General features: G+C 49.7%; 1 protein-coding gene across 1 annotated transcript in view; it reads right to left on the bottom strand.

The window, feature by feature from the left end:
• Positions 1-875: 875 nt before the first annotated feature.
• Positions 876-13,058, bottom strand: part of TSNAX (translin associated factor X) — a 75,818-nt gene continuing 63,635 nt past the window's right edge. The window contains 1 exon segment of the mRNA XM_030199756.1: positions 876-2,771. Within this exon segment, the coding sequence (XP_030055616.1) occupies positions 2,367-2,771 (405 nt within the window). The 3' untranslated portion in view covers positions 876-2,366.

Genomic DNA, 13,058 nt, shown 5'->3' with positions numbered 1-13,058 from the left:
CGGTCGATTATAACTCCAAGAATTTTCAAGCTTTCTGAGATAGGGAGGGTGTAATCAGGGGTATTAATGTTGGTGGGCTTGTTCGTGTTGTATTGGGATGAGAGGATGAGACAGTGTGTTTTTTCTGCATTAAGTTTAAATTGAAATGCATTCGCCCATGATGTTCAAGCTGAGTTTGATTTCATTGGTGATTTCTGTTATGTCATGTTTGTAAGGGATACATAGTGTGACATTGTCTGCGTAAATAAAAGGGTTAAGGTCATGAGCCCTTTCAACTGCCCACCTTTAACTGGAGCTAGAGCAGAAGTGTCCATGGGCTCTCCCTCTGGGATCTCCTCTCTCTCTCTCTCACCATCCTCCACCTTCCCCTGCCTGACCGTCCAAGGGCTTTTCTACAGCACCCCCCCCCCCCCAGCTGCCTCCCATCCTCCTGATTACCTCCTCCCAGCTGCCTCCTATCATCCTGATCAAGCCCCCTCCAATCCTCCTCCTTTCCCCTAGGATTCTGGGACTTATAGTGTGGCTAGCACTTCCTGGTCCTACCCCGTGCCTCCCTCAAGGACTGCTGGGACTTGTAGTCTTTTGATCCCAATGACCTCACTGGGGAAGGAGACAAACTGCTCTCCCGGACTAGCCTGGCGCTTTTGGTTCTGAACCTTCTGGTTTTAGGGTACAAAAGGGACTTTCCCCTTCCTGCTCCCCCAGATTCCCAATCCACGCTCCCTGCCTGATCACGATATATTTATATCTTCTGGCTCAAGAAATCTCCAAAACTTTTTAATTGAACACCAAACATTATGTACAAGAAAGTGAAGCACACACAGGTATACATTATTTCTTTTTAATATAAAAAACAAACAAACTAATAAACCACTACTGAACGTACATTAAGATCTATTTTTGATAGCACATAAAAAGTGACTTGTACAGAAGTATAAAATAAACACATGACACAAAGGTTTAAAACAGGTGTGTCTAACCTCAGTCCTCGAGGGCCACAATCCAGTTGGGTTTTCAGGATTTTCCCCAATGAATATACATGAGATCTGTTTGCGTGAACTGCCTCCGCTGTACGCGACTAAATCTCATGCATATTCATTGTGGAAATCCCCACCTGGCGAGGGTTGAGGATGGACATCCCTGATTTAGGACCTTGCTCCTGCCTGTATTAAGCGCCTGCCACTTATCAATTAGAACCAGCTTCTGTCTTGTGGTCGCATAAGAAGCTCTCCAAAGAACATTGAAGCAAGAATTGCGAATTTTAAATCGGACTCTAGGGGAAAACATGCAATGCTGACTCATTTCTATCATTACAAGATCTATCTGCTAACTTAGTTGCATCCTTAAATAGACTTCAAACAAAATATTTCATCTCAGATATCAGGCACACCAATGAAAGTACTGTAAAGAAAAGGCCTGTTCATTTGCAAACAAAACTCCAGTGGCTGCCTCTGGTCATGGCACTACAGTTACCTTGCTCTAGACTTCACTCACTTTAAGACAGCACTGGTAAAGGCTGAAGGCACAGGAACGATCTCTTAAAAAAAAAATTTTTTTTTAATTGAAAATATAGGCTTAACGTGTTTTGGCGCACGACTTTCTGGTGCACTAAGCCCAGATTTAACATGGGTCTTTATTAGGGATTTTCTGTAGGTTCCCCACTAATATTTCCATTAGCACGTGGTACCTGCATAAAATTAATATGGGAGCATTTAACCCTTCCTATTTAGGAGGTGCTATGTGGTCCCATGTTATACAGGTAGCATGTTCTAATCAAAATGCGCTAGCGGGATAAAGCTTCCACACATTTACTGCTCCTATCATGCCCTCTCCCGACAAAAACCTTTTAAAAATTAATAATAATGTGTGATTACTGCACGCAGAGGCAATATACCACAAAAAGTGTTAAAGACATTTTGTGGTAGCTTGTTTTTCACATGCTAAGCCTGCATTAGGGGTTAAAAGGGTCCCTGAATATATGTAAACCGCTTTGAATGTAGTTGCAAAAACCTCAGAAAGGCGGTAGATCAAGTCCCATTCCCCCCCTTTCCCCCCTAAATGCACTGCGAGTCACGAAACTACCAAACGATGTATGAAAGGGGATATCATGCCGTTCTAGACTGATTGGCAGACCTGCTCGCCAGTTCTGAAGTGAACTTTGGTGGAACTGTTAAATTAACTTGTTCACTTTTAAAAACGTATAATGTAGAAAGCTTATAAAGCTATAAAATGTAATGCAAACAAGCAGATTTGCCCTTCCATCTGCACAGAAGTCATAACAAAAGCTTGCTTAGAAAGAAAAATATTAAGAAATTTACATAGTGGAACACCCCCCCGGCCCCTTACTGAGCAACTGAAGACAGGAGTTAGGAAATGCCTTCCACCTGCTCCATCATTTCAGCCTTGGCAGCAAATACATCAGCCAACATGTGTTTAGGGATTTCTGAGCCCCTCACTTTCAGCGTGTAGCAGGCATTCTCCACTTTGGCCAGACTCTGTTTTAACGTATACAGTTTCCTTGAAATCTCATAGGGTCCGGTATTTCCTATGTAGGAGAATCCGTCATAAACCTGGCGCAGGAACTGGCTCAGTTCAAAGGGTGTTTCAATATCACCGTTTCCAATACTGCCAATACACAGGCGCATCAGTTCTCCAGTGAGATCGGCCACACCGAGGAGGTAATCCACAGGGGTAATTTCCAGGCTCAAAGGATGCGGATGCTGCTTGTCAGTCACATCAGCTGATGGATTTTCAGGTACATTGTGTGAAACCTGGTATAAACAAAACACCCCCACACCATCATATGCGTTAAAATATGTTGACCCAAGAACAGCATAATAAAAATATATTCTGCACATTACCACACAAATCTTAAGACCTCAAAATAACAACTATAAGAAGCAAAAAAAAAACAAACCACTGAAACCTTCTGGAAAATAATACCGGTTCTAGTAACAGAGATATTATACTAGTGTATCTTTTTGTCAGACAGTTTTTTTCATGCCTGAAACACAGGTGTTATAAATAAGGCTGCACATTGACTAAATGTTTTAAATCGTACAATTGAATAAGTGTTCCCCTCACATTCTCACCTGTACAGTGCAAAATACTGACAGATATAAGTTCTCAAAACGGACATACTGTACTTCAGTTACTAAACTGAAAATAAAATCATTTTCGTACCTTTATTGTCCGGTGATTTTATTTTTCTAATCATCTTATTCCCTTTCTCTGTGCTCTGAACTCTGTTTTCAGGGCCTCTCTATCTCCTATTTCTTTTCTCTCCTCCATCTCTTCGCTTCTCCTTCTTCCATGGGCACCATATCCTCTGGTCTCTCCTCCGCTCCATGGGCACATCTCATCCCTTCTTCTCTCCATGGACACCTTCTCATTTCCACATACAACCCAGTGGAGAGACAGGCATATTCTCCTCTCCTGTTCCCCCCCCCCCCCCCCCCCCCCCGGGGCTCCTCCAGCTTTCTCTCTCTAGCTGCCCCGTGTTCTCTCCTACCCCCTCCCCGATAGCCTTTTATTTTCTGGCACCCCGCTATGTCTGGCATCTCATTCTCCCTCCCCCCCCCCTCCCAGCAATCCTCTGAACTTGCTTTGTACACACAGCAGAATTAAGCACATGCTGCTCCTCTGTGACCACAGCCCTCCTTTCCAGGGTTGCCAGGTACCCGGTCCCCAAACCCGCCCAAAAAATTCACACCCCGCCCCCACAGTCATCAACTCCGCCCCTGCTGCCATTGACCACGCCTCCTCCGTCATCGGCCCCACTCAAAACGTCATCTAATCCCGCCCAAAATGTCACTAGCCCCGCCCCCGCGGCCCGAAAAACCGCACAAAAAACGCGGAAAAAACCAAAAACAAGAACAAAAACCCGCGACCCACAGCAGGCAAAACTTTCCCGCAGGGGGTCGTGGAAAACCGCCCACCTGGCAACCTTGTCCTTTCTCTAGTGTCCTGCCCGCAGGAAACAGGAAGTTTCATCAGAAGAGGTGGGACACTAGAGAGGGAGGACAACTCCAGTTACAGAGGAGCAGTGGGTGCTTAACGCTGTTGAGTGTACAAGGCAAATTCAGAGGGCCACCGGGGGGGGGGGGGAGGGGGGGGGGCAGAGGGAGAATGAGATGCCAAAGAACACAGGGTGGCAGGAGAGAAAAGGCTGCTGGAGCATGGGGGAGGCGGGTAGGAGAGAACGCAGGGCGGCTGGAGAGAAAGCTGCAGGTCCACCCGGGTGGGGGGGGGGGGGGAATGACAGCGGTAGAAAACTGAGAGAAAGATAAGTAGCAGAACAAGGAACACATAGCTTGACGCAATTAACACATAAAAATTATTGATGCAAAGTTCAAATTTTAACATGTTGTGTTAAAAACGCATTAACTGTGCAGCCTTAGTTATACACAATTCAAAGATGATTAGTCAAGCAATTCTTTACAATAAAAAGTTAAAAGATTGTGGTTGTGAATGTTTTCTCAAAGCTGTGCTGTTCTCCACCTACATTCCTGCCAGTGGGAGGGCGCTGTTTCAGTATCATCTACTATAATAAAACGCACCCTCAACATTCTGAGGACACTGATGTCACTGCAGGCACTCACACACTGGTTCGTAAGTTCATGGTGGTGAAGCCACAACACTCACCATGTCTTCATGCCCTGCCCTCGCATCACACGTGATGACGTCGAGGGCGGAACACTACACAACAAGGCAAATGAACGCATGCGGAGCGTGTTTCCCTACTCCTCCCCTTCCAACAAATATAAGAAAGCCAATGGGCTATATTAGGGGCTTACAGCCCATTTAGTTATGTTTAAACAAATGAGAGATCTGCATGAAACAAAATATTTATTTTTACTAGTTTGACTTATAAAAACCACTTGTCCCTGAAACATGCTCAAAACAGAATAATCCATTTGTGTATCTAAAACGTCAACTGTTCCAAAAGAGATGACGTGAAGATGTGATTCCTTGTGCCCCAGGACAGTTTAATTTTATTTCCATTTAATTATAAAATGAGCACAAAATACAGAGTTTATTACTACTGTTTCTACCAGTTACAGTGATTTTTTATGCTGTTTTAGTGATTTTCAATTTGTTTTCATGATTTATATCTATATATGGGAAGATTTCAAATAAATATAAAAGCTGTCAAATAAAGAAAAATAAAATCCTTTAACCTCCACCTTTTAAGTCACTGCCTATCCAACTGGAACAGTTTTAGACTTTTTACAGATGGACCACGCATTTCATCATTTTTAATAATCTTTTCCTATTGTTTTCAACAGCATTTGCTACTGTTTTGGGTCACTCAATGTGGTGGCAAGCTCCGCCTACTGGCTTAAGCCCACGTAATGGGCCAGATAGGCTCATGCAGTGTCCTGTTCTTTTCCAACCTCGCCTGTCCCTAAAGATTGAAAACATTGCAGTGAACCACCTGCCTTCACTGGCAGCAATGCGGTTGAAGGATTCCCACCACAGCTTAAAGGGAACATTCGTGATTGTGTGTGGGCTTACTACAGTGATTGCTGCAGTTCATTTATATTCATTAGAGCAAATAATTAGAATAATTCCCCAGTTAAGACTGTTGTGGGGTCTTTTACTAAAGCTAAGCTCGAGTTATCTGCAGCAGGGCCCACTTTATTCCTATGAGCCATGCTGCAGATAACTTGAGCTAAGCTTTAGTAAAAGACCCCTCTAGATTGTTATTGCTTTGTTCTGACATGAAAATATCCCATTTGTTCAACTTAAAAAAGAACTGACCAGTGCTGGCACAGGCTTACATTTGCTTTCAGATAAAGCGAATGCTACATACCTGTAGAAGGTATTCTCCGAGGACAGCAGGCTGATTGTTCTCACTGATGGGTGACGTCCTCGGCAGCCCCTCCAATCGGAATCTTCCTAGCAAAGATCTTTGCTAGCTCTCGCGCGCACCGCGCATGCGCGGCCGTCTTCCCGCCCGAAACCGGCTCGAGCCGGCCAGTCCAGTATGTAGCAAGACAATACATTTCAAGGGAAGACACAACTCCAAAGGGGAGGCGGGCGGGTTTGTGAGAACAATCAGCCTGCTGTCCTCGGAGAATACCTTCTACAGGTATGTAGCATTCGCTTTCTCCGAGGACAAGCAGGCTGCTTGTTCTCACTGATGGGGTATCCCTAGCCCCCAGGCTCACTCAAAACAACAACCATGGTCAATTGGGCCTCGCAACGGCGAGGACATAACTGAGATTGACCTAAAAAATTTACCAACTAACTGAGAGTGCAGCCTGGAACAGAACAAACAGGGCCCTCGGGGGGTGGAGTTGGATCCTAAAGCCCAAACAGGTTCTGAAGAACTGACTGCCCGAACCGACTGTCGCGTCGGGTATCCTGCTGCAGGCAGTAATGAGATGTGAATGTGTGGACAGATGACCACGTCGCAGCTTTGCAAATTTCTTCAATGGAGGCTGACTTCAAGTGGGCTACCGACGCAGCCATGGCTCTGACATTATGAGCCGTGACATGACCCTCAAGAGCCAGCCCCGCCTGGGCGTAAGTGAAGGAAATGCAATCTGCTAGCCAATTGGATATGGTGCGTTTCCCTACAGCCACTCCCCTCCTATTGGGGTCAAAAGAAACAAACAATTGGGCGGACTGTCTGTGGGGCTGTGTCCGCTCCAGGTAGAAGGCCAATGCTCTCTTGCAGTCCAATGTGTGCAGCTGACGTTCAGCAGGGCAGGAATGAGGACGGGGAAAGAATGTTGGCAAGACAATTGACTGGTTCAGATGGAACTCCGACACGACCTTTGGCAAGAACTTAGGGTGAGTGCGGAGGACTACTCTGTTATGATGAAATTTGGTGTAAGGGGCCTGGGCTACCAGGGCCTGAAGCTCACTGACTCTACGAGCTGAAGTAACTGCCACCAAGAAATGACCTTCCAGGTCAAGTACTTCAGATGGCAGGAATTCAGTGGCTCAAAAGGAGGTTTCATCAGCTGGGTGAGAACGACATTGAGATCCCATGACACTGTAGGAGGCTTGACAGGGGGCTTTGACAAAAGCAAACCTCTCATGAAGCGAACAACTAAAGGCTGTCCTGAGATCGGCTTACCTTCCACATGGTAATGGTATGCACTGATTGCGCTAAGGTGAACTCTTACAGAGTTGGTCTTGAGACCAGACTCAGACAAGTGCAGAAGGTATTCAAGCAGGGTCTGTGTAGGACAAGAGCGAGGAGCTAGGGCCTTGCTGTCACACCAGACGACAAACCTCCTCCACAGAAAGAAGTAACTCCTCTTAGTGGAATCTTTCCTGGAAGCAAGCAAGACGCGGGAGACACCCTCTGACAGACCCAAAGAGGCAAAGTCTACGCTCTCAACATCCAGGCCGTGAGAGCCAGGGACCGGAGGCCGGGATGCAGAAGAGCCCCTTCGTCCTGCGTGATGAGGGTCGGAAAACACTCCAATCTCCACGGTTCTTCGGAGGATAACTCCAGAAGAAGAGGGAACCAGATCTGACGCGGCCAAAAAGGAGCAATCAGAATCATGGTGCCTCGGTCTTGCTTGAGTTTCAACAAAGTCTTTCCCACCAGAGGAATGGGAGGATAAGCATACAGCAGGCCCTCCCCCCAATCCAGGAGGAAGGCATCCGATGCTAGTCTGCCGGGGGCCTGAAGCCTGGAACAGAACTGAGGGACTTTGTGGTTCACTCGAGATGCGAAGAGATCCACCAAGGGGGTGCCCCACACTTGGAAGATCTGGCGTACCACTCTGGAGTTGAGCGACCACTCGTGAGGTTGCATAATCCGGCTCAGTCTGTCGGCCAGACTGTTGTTTACGCCTGCCAGATATGTGGCTTGGAGTACCATGCCGAGACGGCGAGCCCAAAGCCACATGCTGACGGCTTCCTGACACAGGGGGCGAGATCCGGTGCCCCCCTGCTTGTTGACATAGTACATGGCAACCTGGTTGTCTGTCTGAATTTGGATAATTTGATGGGACAGCCGATCTCTGAAAGCCTTCAGAGCGTTCCAGATCGCTCGCAACTCCAGGAGATTGATCTGTAGACCGCGTTCCTGGAGGGACCAGCTTCCTTGGGTGTGAAGCCCATCGACATGAGCTCCCCATCCCAGGAGAGACGCATCCGTTGTCAGCACTTTTTGTGGCTGAGGAATTTGGAAAGGACGTCCCAGGGTCAAATTGGACCAGATTGTCCACCAATACAGGGATTCGAGAAAACTCGTGGACAGGTGGATCACGTCTTCTAGACCCCCAGCAGCCTGATACCACTGGGAGGCTAGGGTCCATTGAGCAGATCTCATGTGAAGACGGGCCATGGGAGTCACATGAACTGTGGAGGCCATGTGGCCCAGCAATCTCAACATCTGCCGAGCTGTGACCTGCTGGGACGCTCGCACCCGCGAGACGAGGGACAACAAGTTGTTGGCTCTCGCCTCTGGGAGATAGGCACGAGCCGTCCGAGAATCCAGCAGAACTCCTATGAATTCGAGTTTCTGCACTGGGAGAAGATGGGACTTTGGGTAATTTATCACAAACCCCAGTAGCTCCAGGAGGCGAATAGTCATCTGCATGGACTGCAGGGCTCCTGCCTCGGATGTGTTCTTCACCAGCCAATCGTCGAGATATGGGAACACGTGCACCCCCAGCCTGCGAAGCGCCGCTGCTACCACAGCTAGGCACTTTGTGAACACCCTGGGCGCAGAGGCGAGCCCAAAGGGTAGCACACAGTACTGGAAGTGGCGTGTGCCCAACTGAAATTGCAGATACTGTCTGTGAGCTGGCAGTATCGGGATGTGTGTGTAGGCATCCTTCAAGTCCAGAGAGCATAGCCAATCGTTTTGCTGAATCATGGGGAGAAGGGTGCCCAGGGAAAGCATCCTGAACTTTTCTTTTACGAGATATTTGTTCAGGGCCCTTAGGTCTAGGATGGGACGCATCCCCCCTGTTTTCTTTTCCACAAGGAAGTACCTGGAATAGAATCCCAGCCCTTCTTGCCCGGATGGCACGGGCTCGACCGCATTGGCGCTGAGAAGGGCGGAGAGTTCCTCTGCAAGTACCTGCTTGTGCTGGAAGCTGTAAGACTGAGCTCCCGGTGGACAATTTGGAGGTTTGGAGGCCAAATTGAGGGTGTATCCTTGCCGGACTATTTGCAGAACCCACTGATCGGAGGTTATGAGAGGCCACCTTTGGTGAAAAGCTTTCAACCTCCCTCCGACTGGCAGGTCGCCCGACACTGACACTTGGATGTCGGCTATGCTCTGCTGGAGCCAGTCAAAAGCTCGCCCCTTGCTTTTGCTGGGGAGCCGCGGGGCCTTGCTGAGGCGCACGCTGCTGACGAGAGCGAGCGCGCTGGGGCTTAGCCTGGGCCGCAGGCTGTCGGGAAGGAGGATTGTACCTACAGTGGGGGAAATAAGTATTTGATCCCTTGCTGATTTTGTAAGTTTGCCCACTGACAAAGACATGAGCAGCCCATAATTGAAGGGTAGGTTATTGGTAACAGTGAGAGATAGCACATCACAAATTAAATCCGGAAAATCACATTGTGGAAAGTATATGAATTTATTTGCATTCTGCAGAGGGAAATAAGTATTTGATCCCCCACCAACCAGTAAGAGATCTGGCCCCTACAGACCAGGTAGATGCTCCAAATCAACTCGTTACCTGCATGACAGACAGCTGTCGGCAATGGTCACCTGTATGAAAGACACCTGTCCACAGACTCAGTGAATCAGTCAGACTCTAACCTCTACAAAATGGCCAAGAGCAAGGAGCTGTCTAAGGATGTCAGGGACAAGATCATACACCTGCACAAGGCTGGAATGGGCTACAAAGCCATCAGTAAGACGCTGGGCGAGAAGGAGACAACTGTTGGTGCCATAGTAAGAAAATGGAAGAAGTACAAAATGACTGTCAATCGACAAAGATCTGGGGCTCCACGCAAAATCTCACCTCGTGGGGTATCCTTGATCATGAGGAAGGTTAGAAATCAGCCTACAACTACAAGGGGGGAACTTGTCAATGATCTCAAGGCAGCTGGGACCACTGTCACCACGAAAACCATTGGTAACACATTACGACATAACGGATTGCAATCCTGCAGTGCCCGCAAGGTCCCCCTGCTCCGGAAGGCACATGTGACGGCCCGTCTGAAGTTTGCCAGTGAACACCTGGATGATGCCGAGAGTGATTGGGAGAAGGTGCTGTGGTCAGATGAGACAAAAATTGAGCTCTTTGGCATGAACTCAACTCGCCGTGTTTGGAGGAAGAGAAATGCTGCCTATGACCCAAAGAACACCGTCCCCACTGTCAAGCATGGAGGTGGAAATGTTATGTTTTGGGGGTGTTTCTCTGCTAAGGGCACAGGACTACTTCACCGCATCAATGGGAGAATGGATGGGGCCATGTACCGTACAATTCTGAGTGACAACCTCCTTCCCTCCGCCAGGGCCTTAAAATGGGTCGTGGCTGGGTCTTCCAGCACGACAATGACCCAAACATACAGCCAAGGCAACAAAGGAGTGGCTCAGGAAGAAGCACATTAGGGTCATGGAGTGGCCTAGCCAGTCACCAGACCTTAATCCCATTGAAAACTTATGGAGGGAGCTGAAGCTGCGAGTTGCCAAGCGACAGCCCAGAACTCTTAATGATTTAGAGATGATCTGCAAAGAGGAGTGGACCAAAATTCCTCCTGACATGTGTGCAAACCTCATCATCAACTACAGAAGACGTCTGACCGCTGTGCTTGCCAACAAGGGTTTTGCCACCAAGTATTAGGTCTTGTTTGCCAGAGGGATTAAATACTTATTTCCCTCTGCAGAATGCAAATAAATTCATATACTTTCCACAATGTGATTTTCCGGATTTAATTTGTGATGTGCTATCTCTCACTGTTACCAATAACCTACCCTTCAATTATGGGCTGCTCATGTCTTTGTCAGTGGGCAAACTTACAAAATCAGCAAGGGATCAAATACTTATTTCCCCCACTGTATGCTTACCAGAAGTATAGGGAACAGTCTTCCTTCCCCCGAAAAATCGTCTACCTGTAGAGGTAGAAGCTGAAGGCTGCCGGCGGGAGAACTTGTCGAATGCGGTGTCCCGCTGGTGGAGAGACTCTACCACCTGCTCGACTTTTTCTCCAAAAATGTTGTCCGCACGGCAAGGCGAGTCCGCAATCCGCTGCTGGATTCTATTCTCCAGGTCGGCGGCACGCAGCCATGAGAGCCTGCGCATCACCACACCTTGAGCAGCGGCCCTGGACGCAACATCAAAAGTGTCAAACTCCTCTGGCCAGGAATTTTCTGCACGCCTTCAGCTGCCTGACCACCTCCTGAAAAGGCTTGGCTTGCTCAGGGGGAAGAGCATCAACCAAGCCCGCCAACTATCGCACATTATTCCGCATGTGTATGCTCGTGTAGAGCTGGTAAGACTGAATTTTGGCCACGAGCATAGAGGAATGGTAGGCCTTCCTCCCAAAGGAGTCTAAGGTTCTAGAGTCTTTGCCCGGGGGCGCCGAAGCATGCTCCCTAGAACTCTTAGCCTTCTTTAGGGCCAGATCCACAACTCCAGAGTCGTGAGGCAACTGAGTGCGCATCAGCTCTGGGTCCCCATGGATCCGGTACTGGGACTCGATCTTCTTGGGGATGTGGGGATTAGTTAAAGGCTTGGTCCAGTTCGCCAGCAATGTCTTTTTTAGGACATGGTGCAGGGGAACAGTGGACGCTTCCTTAGGTGGAGAAGGATAGTCCAGGAGCTCAAACATTTCAGCCCTGGGCTCGTCCTCCACAACCACCGGGAAGGGGATGGCCGTAGACATCTCCCGGACAAGGAAGCAAAAGACAGACTCTCGGGAGGAGAAAGCTGTCTTTCAGGAGAGGGAGTGGGATCAGAAGGTAGACCCTCAGACTCCTCGTCAGAGAAATATCTGGGGTCTTCTTCTTCCTCCCACGAGGCCTCACCCTCGGTGTCAGGACACAAGTTCACGGACCTGCGTCTGCAACCGTGCCCGGCTCGACTCCGTGGAGCCACGTCCACGATGGGGGCGTCGAGAGGTAGACTCCCTCGCCCGCATCGGCGAAGCTCCCTCCGCCGACGTAGTCGGGGAGCCCTCCTGGGAGGTGGCCGCAGTCGGCACCGCACGCGGGTACCGACGTCGGGGACCTCACCCCGGGCGATGGGCCAGCCGGCGCCACGCTCGACGGTACCGGAGGCGCAAGCACCGCCGGTACCGGAGGGGTAGGGCGCAACAGCTCTCCCAGAATCTCTGGGAGAACGGCCCGGAGGCTCTCGTTCAGAGCGGCTGCAGAGAAAGGCATGGAGGTCGATGCAGGCGTCGACGTCAGAACCTGTTCCGGGCGTGGAGGCTGTTCCGGGCTGTCCAGAGTGGAGCGCATCGACACCTCCTGAACAGAGGGTGAGCGGTCCTCTCGGTGCCGATGCCTGCTGGGTGCCGACTCCCTCGGCGACCCAGAGCTCTCGGTGCCGACGCGGGGAGGGGACCGGTGTCGATGCTTCTTCGACTTCTTCCGAAGCATGTCACCGGAGCTCCCGGCACCGACGAGGAGGACGTAGAATCCAGCCGTCGCTTCCTCGGGGCCGAGGCCGAAGGAGGTCGGTCTCGGGGGGGCTGTACCGCAGGAGCCCTCAGGGTAGGAGGAGACCCACCCGAGGGCTCACCGCCACCAGCAGGGGAATGGACAGCCCTCACCTGCACTCCACACGATGCACCACCGTCCGACGACATCAGGAGACGAGGTCCCGGTACCACCGACGTCGATGCAGCTATCCGATGTCTCGGCGCCGATGCAGAGGGCCGATGCCTCGATGCACTCGATGCACTGGCAGCCAAGGAAGAAGGTCTGGACGCTGATGACGTCGATGCACACGATGACCCCGGTGCCGATGCCGACGAAGAGCCCGAGAACAAAACGTTCCACTGGGCCAATCTCGCTACTTGAGTCCGCCTTTGTAAGAGGGAGCACAGACTACAGTTCTGGGGACGGTGCTCGGCCCCCAGACACTGAAGACACGAAGAGTGCCTATCAGTGAGCGAGATTACCC

This window comes from Microcaecilia unicolor, chromosome 4, assembly GCF_901765095.1.
Source record: "Microcaecilia unicolor chromosome 4, aMicUni1.1, whole genome shotgun sequence".
Taxonomy (NCBI): domain Eukaryota; kingdom Metazoa; phylum Chordata; class Amphibia; order Gymnophiona; family Siphonopidae; genus Microcaecilia; species Microcaecilia unicolor.
This window is presented reverse-complemented; position numbering and strand designations above follow the sequence as displayed.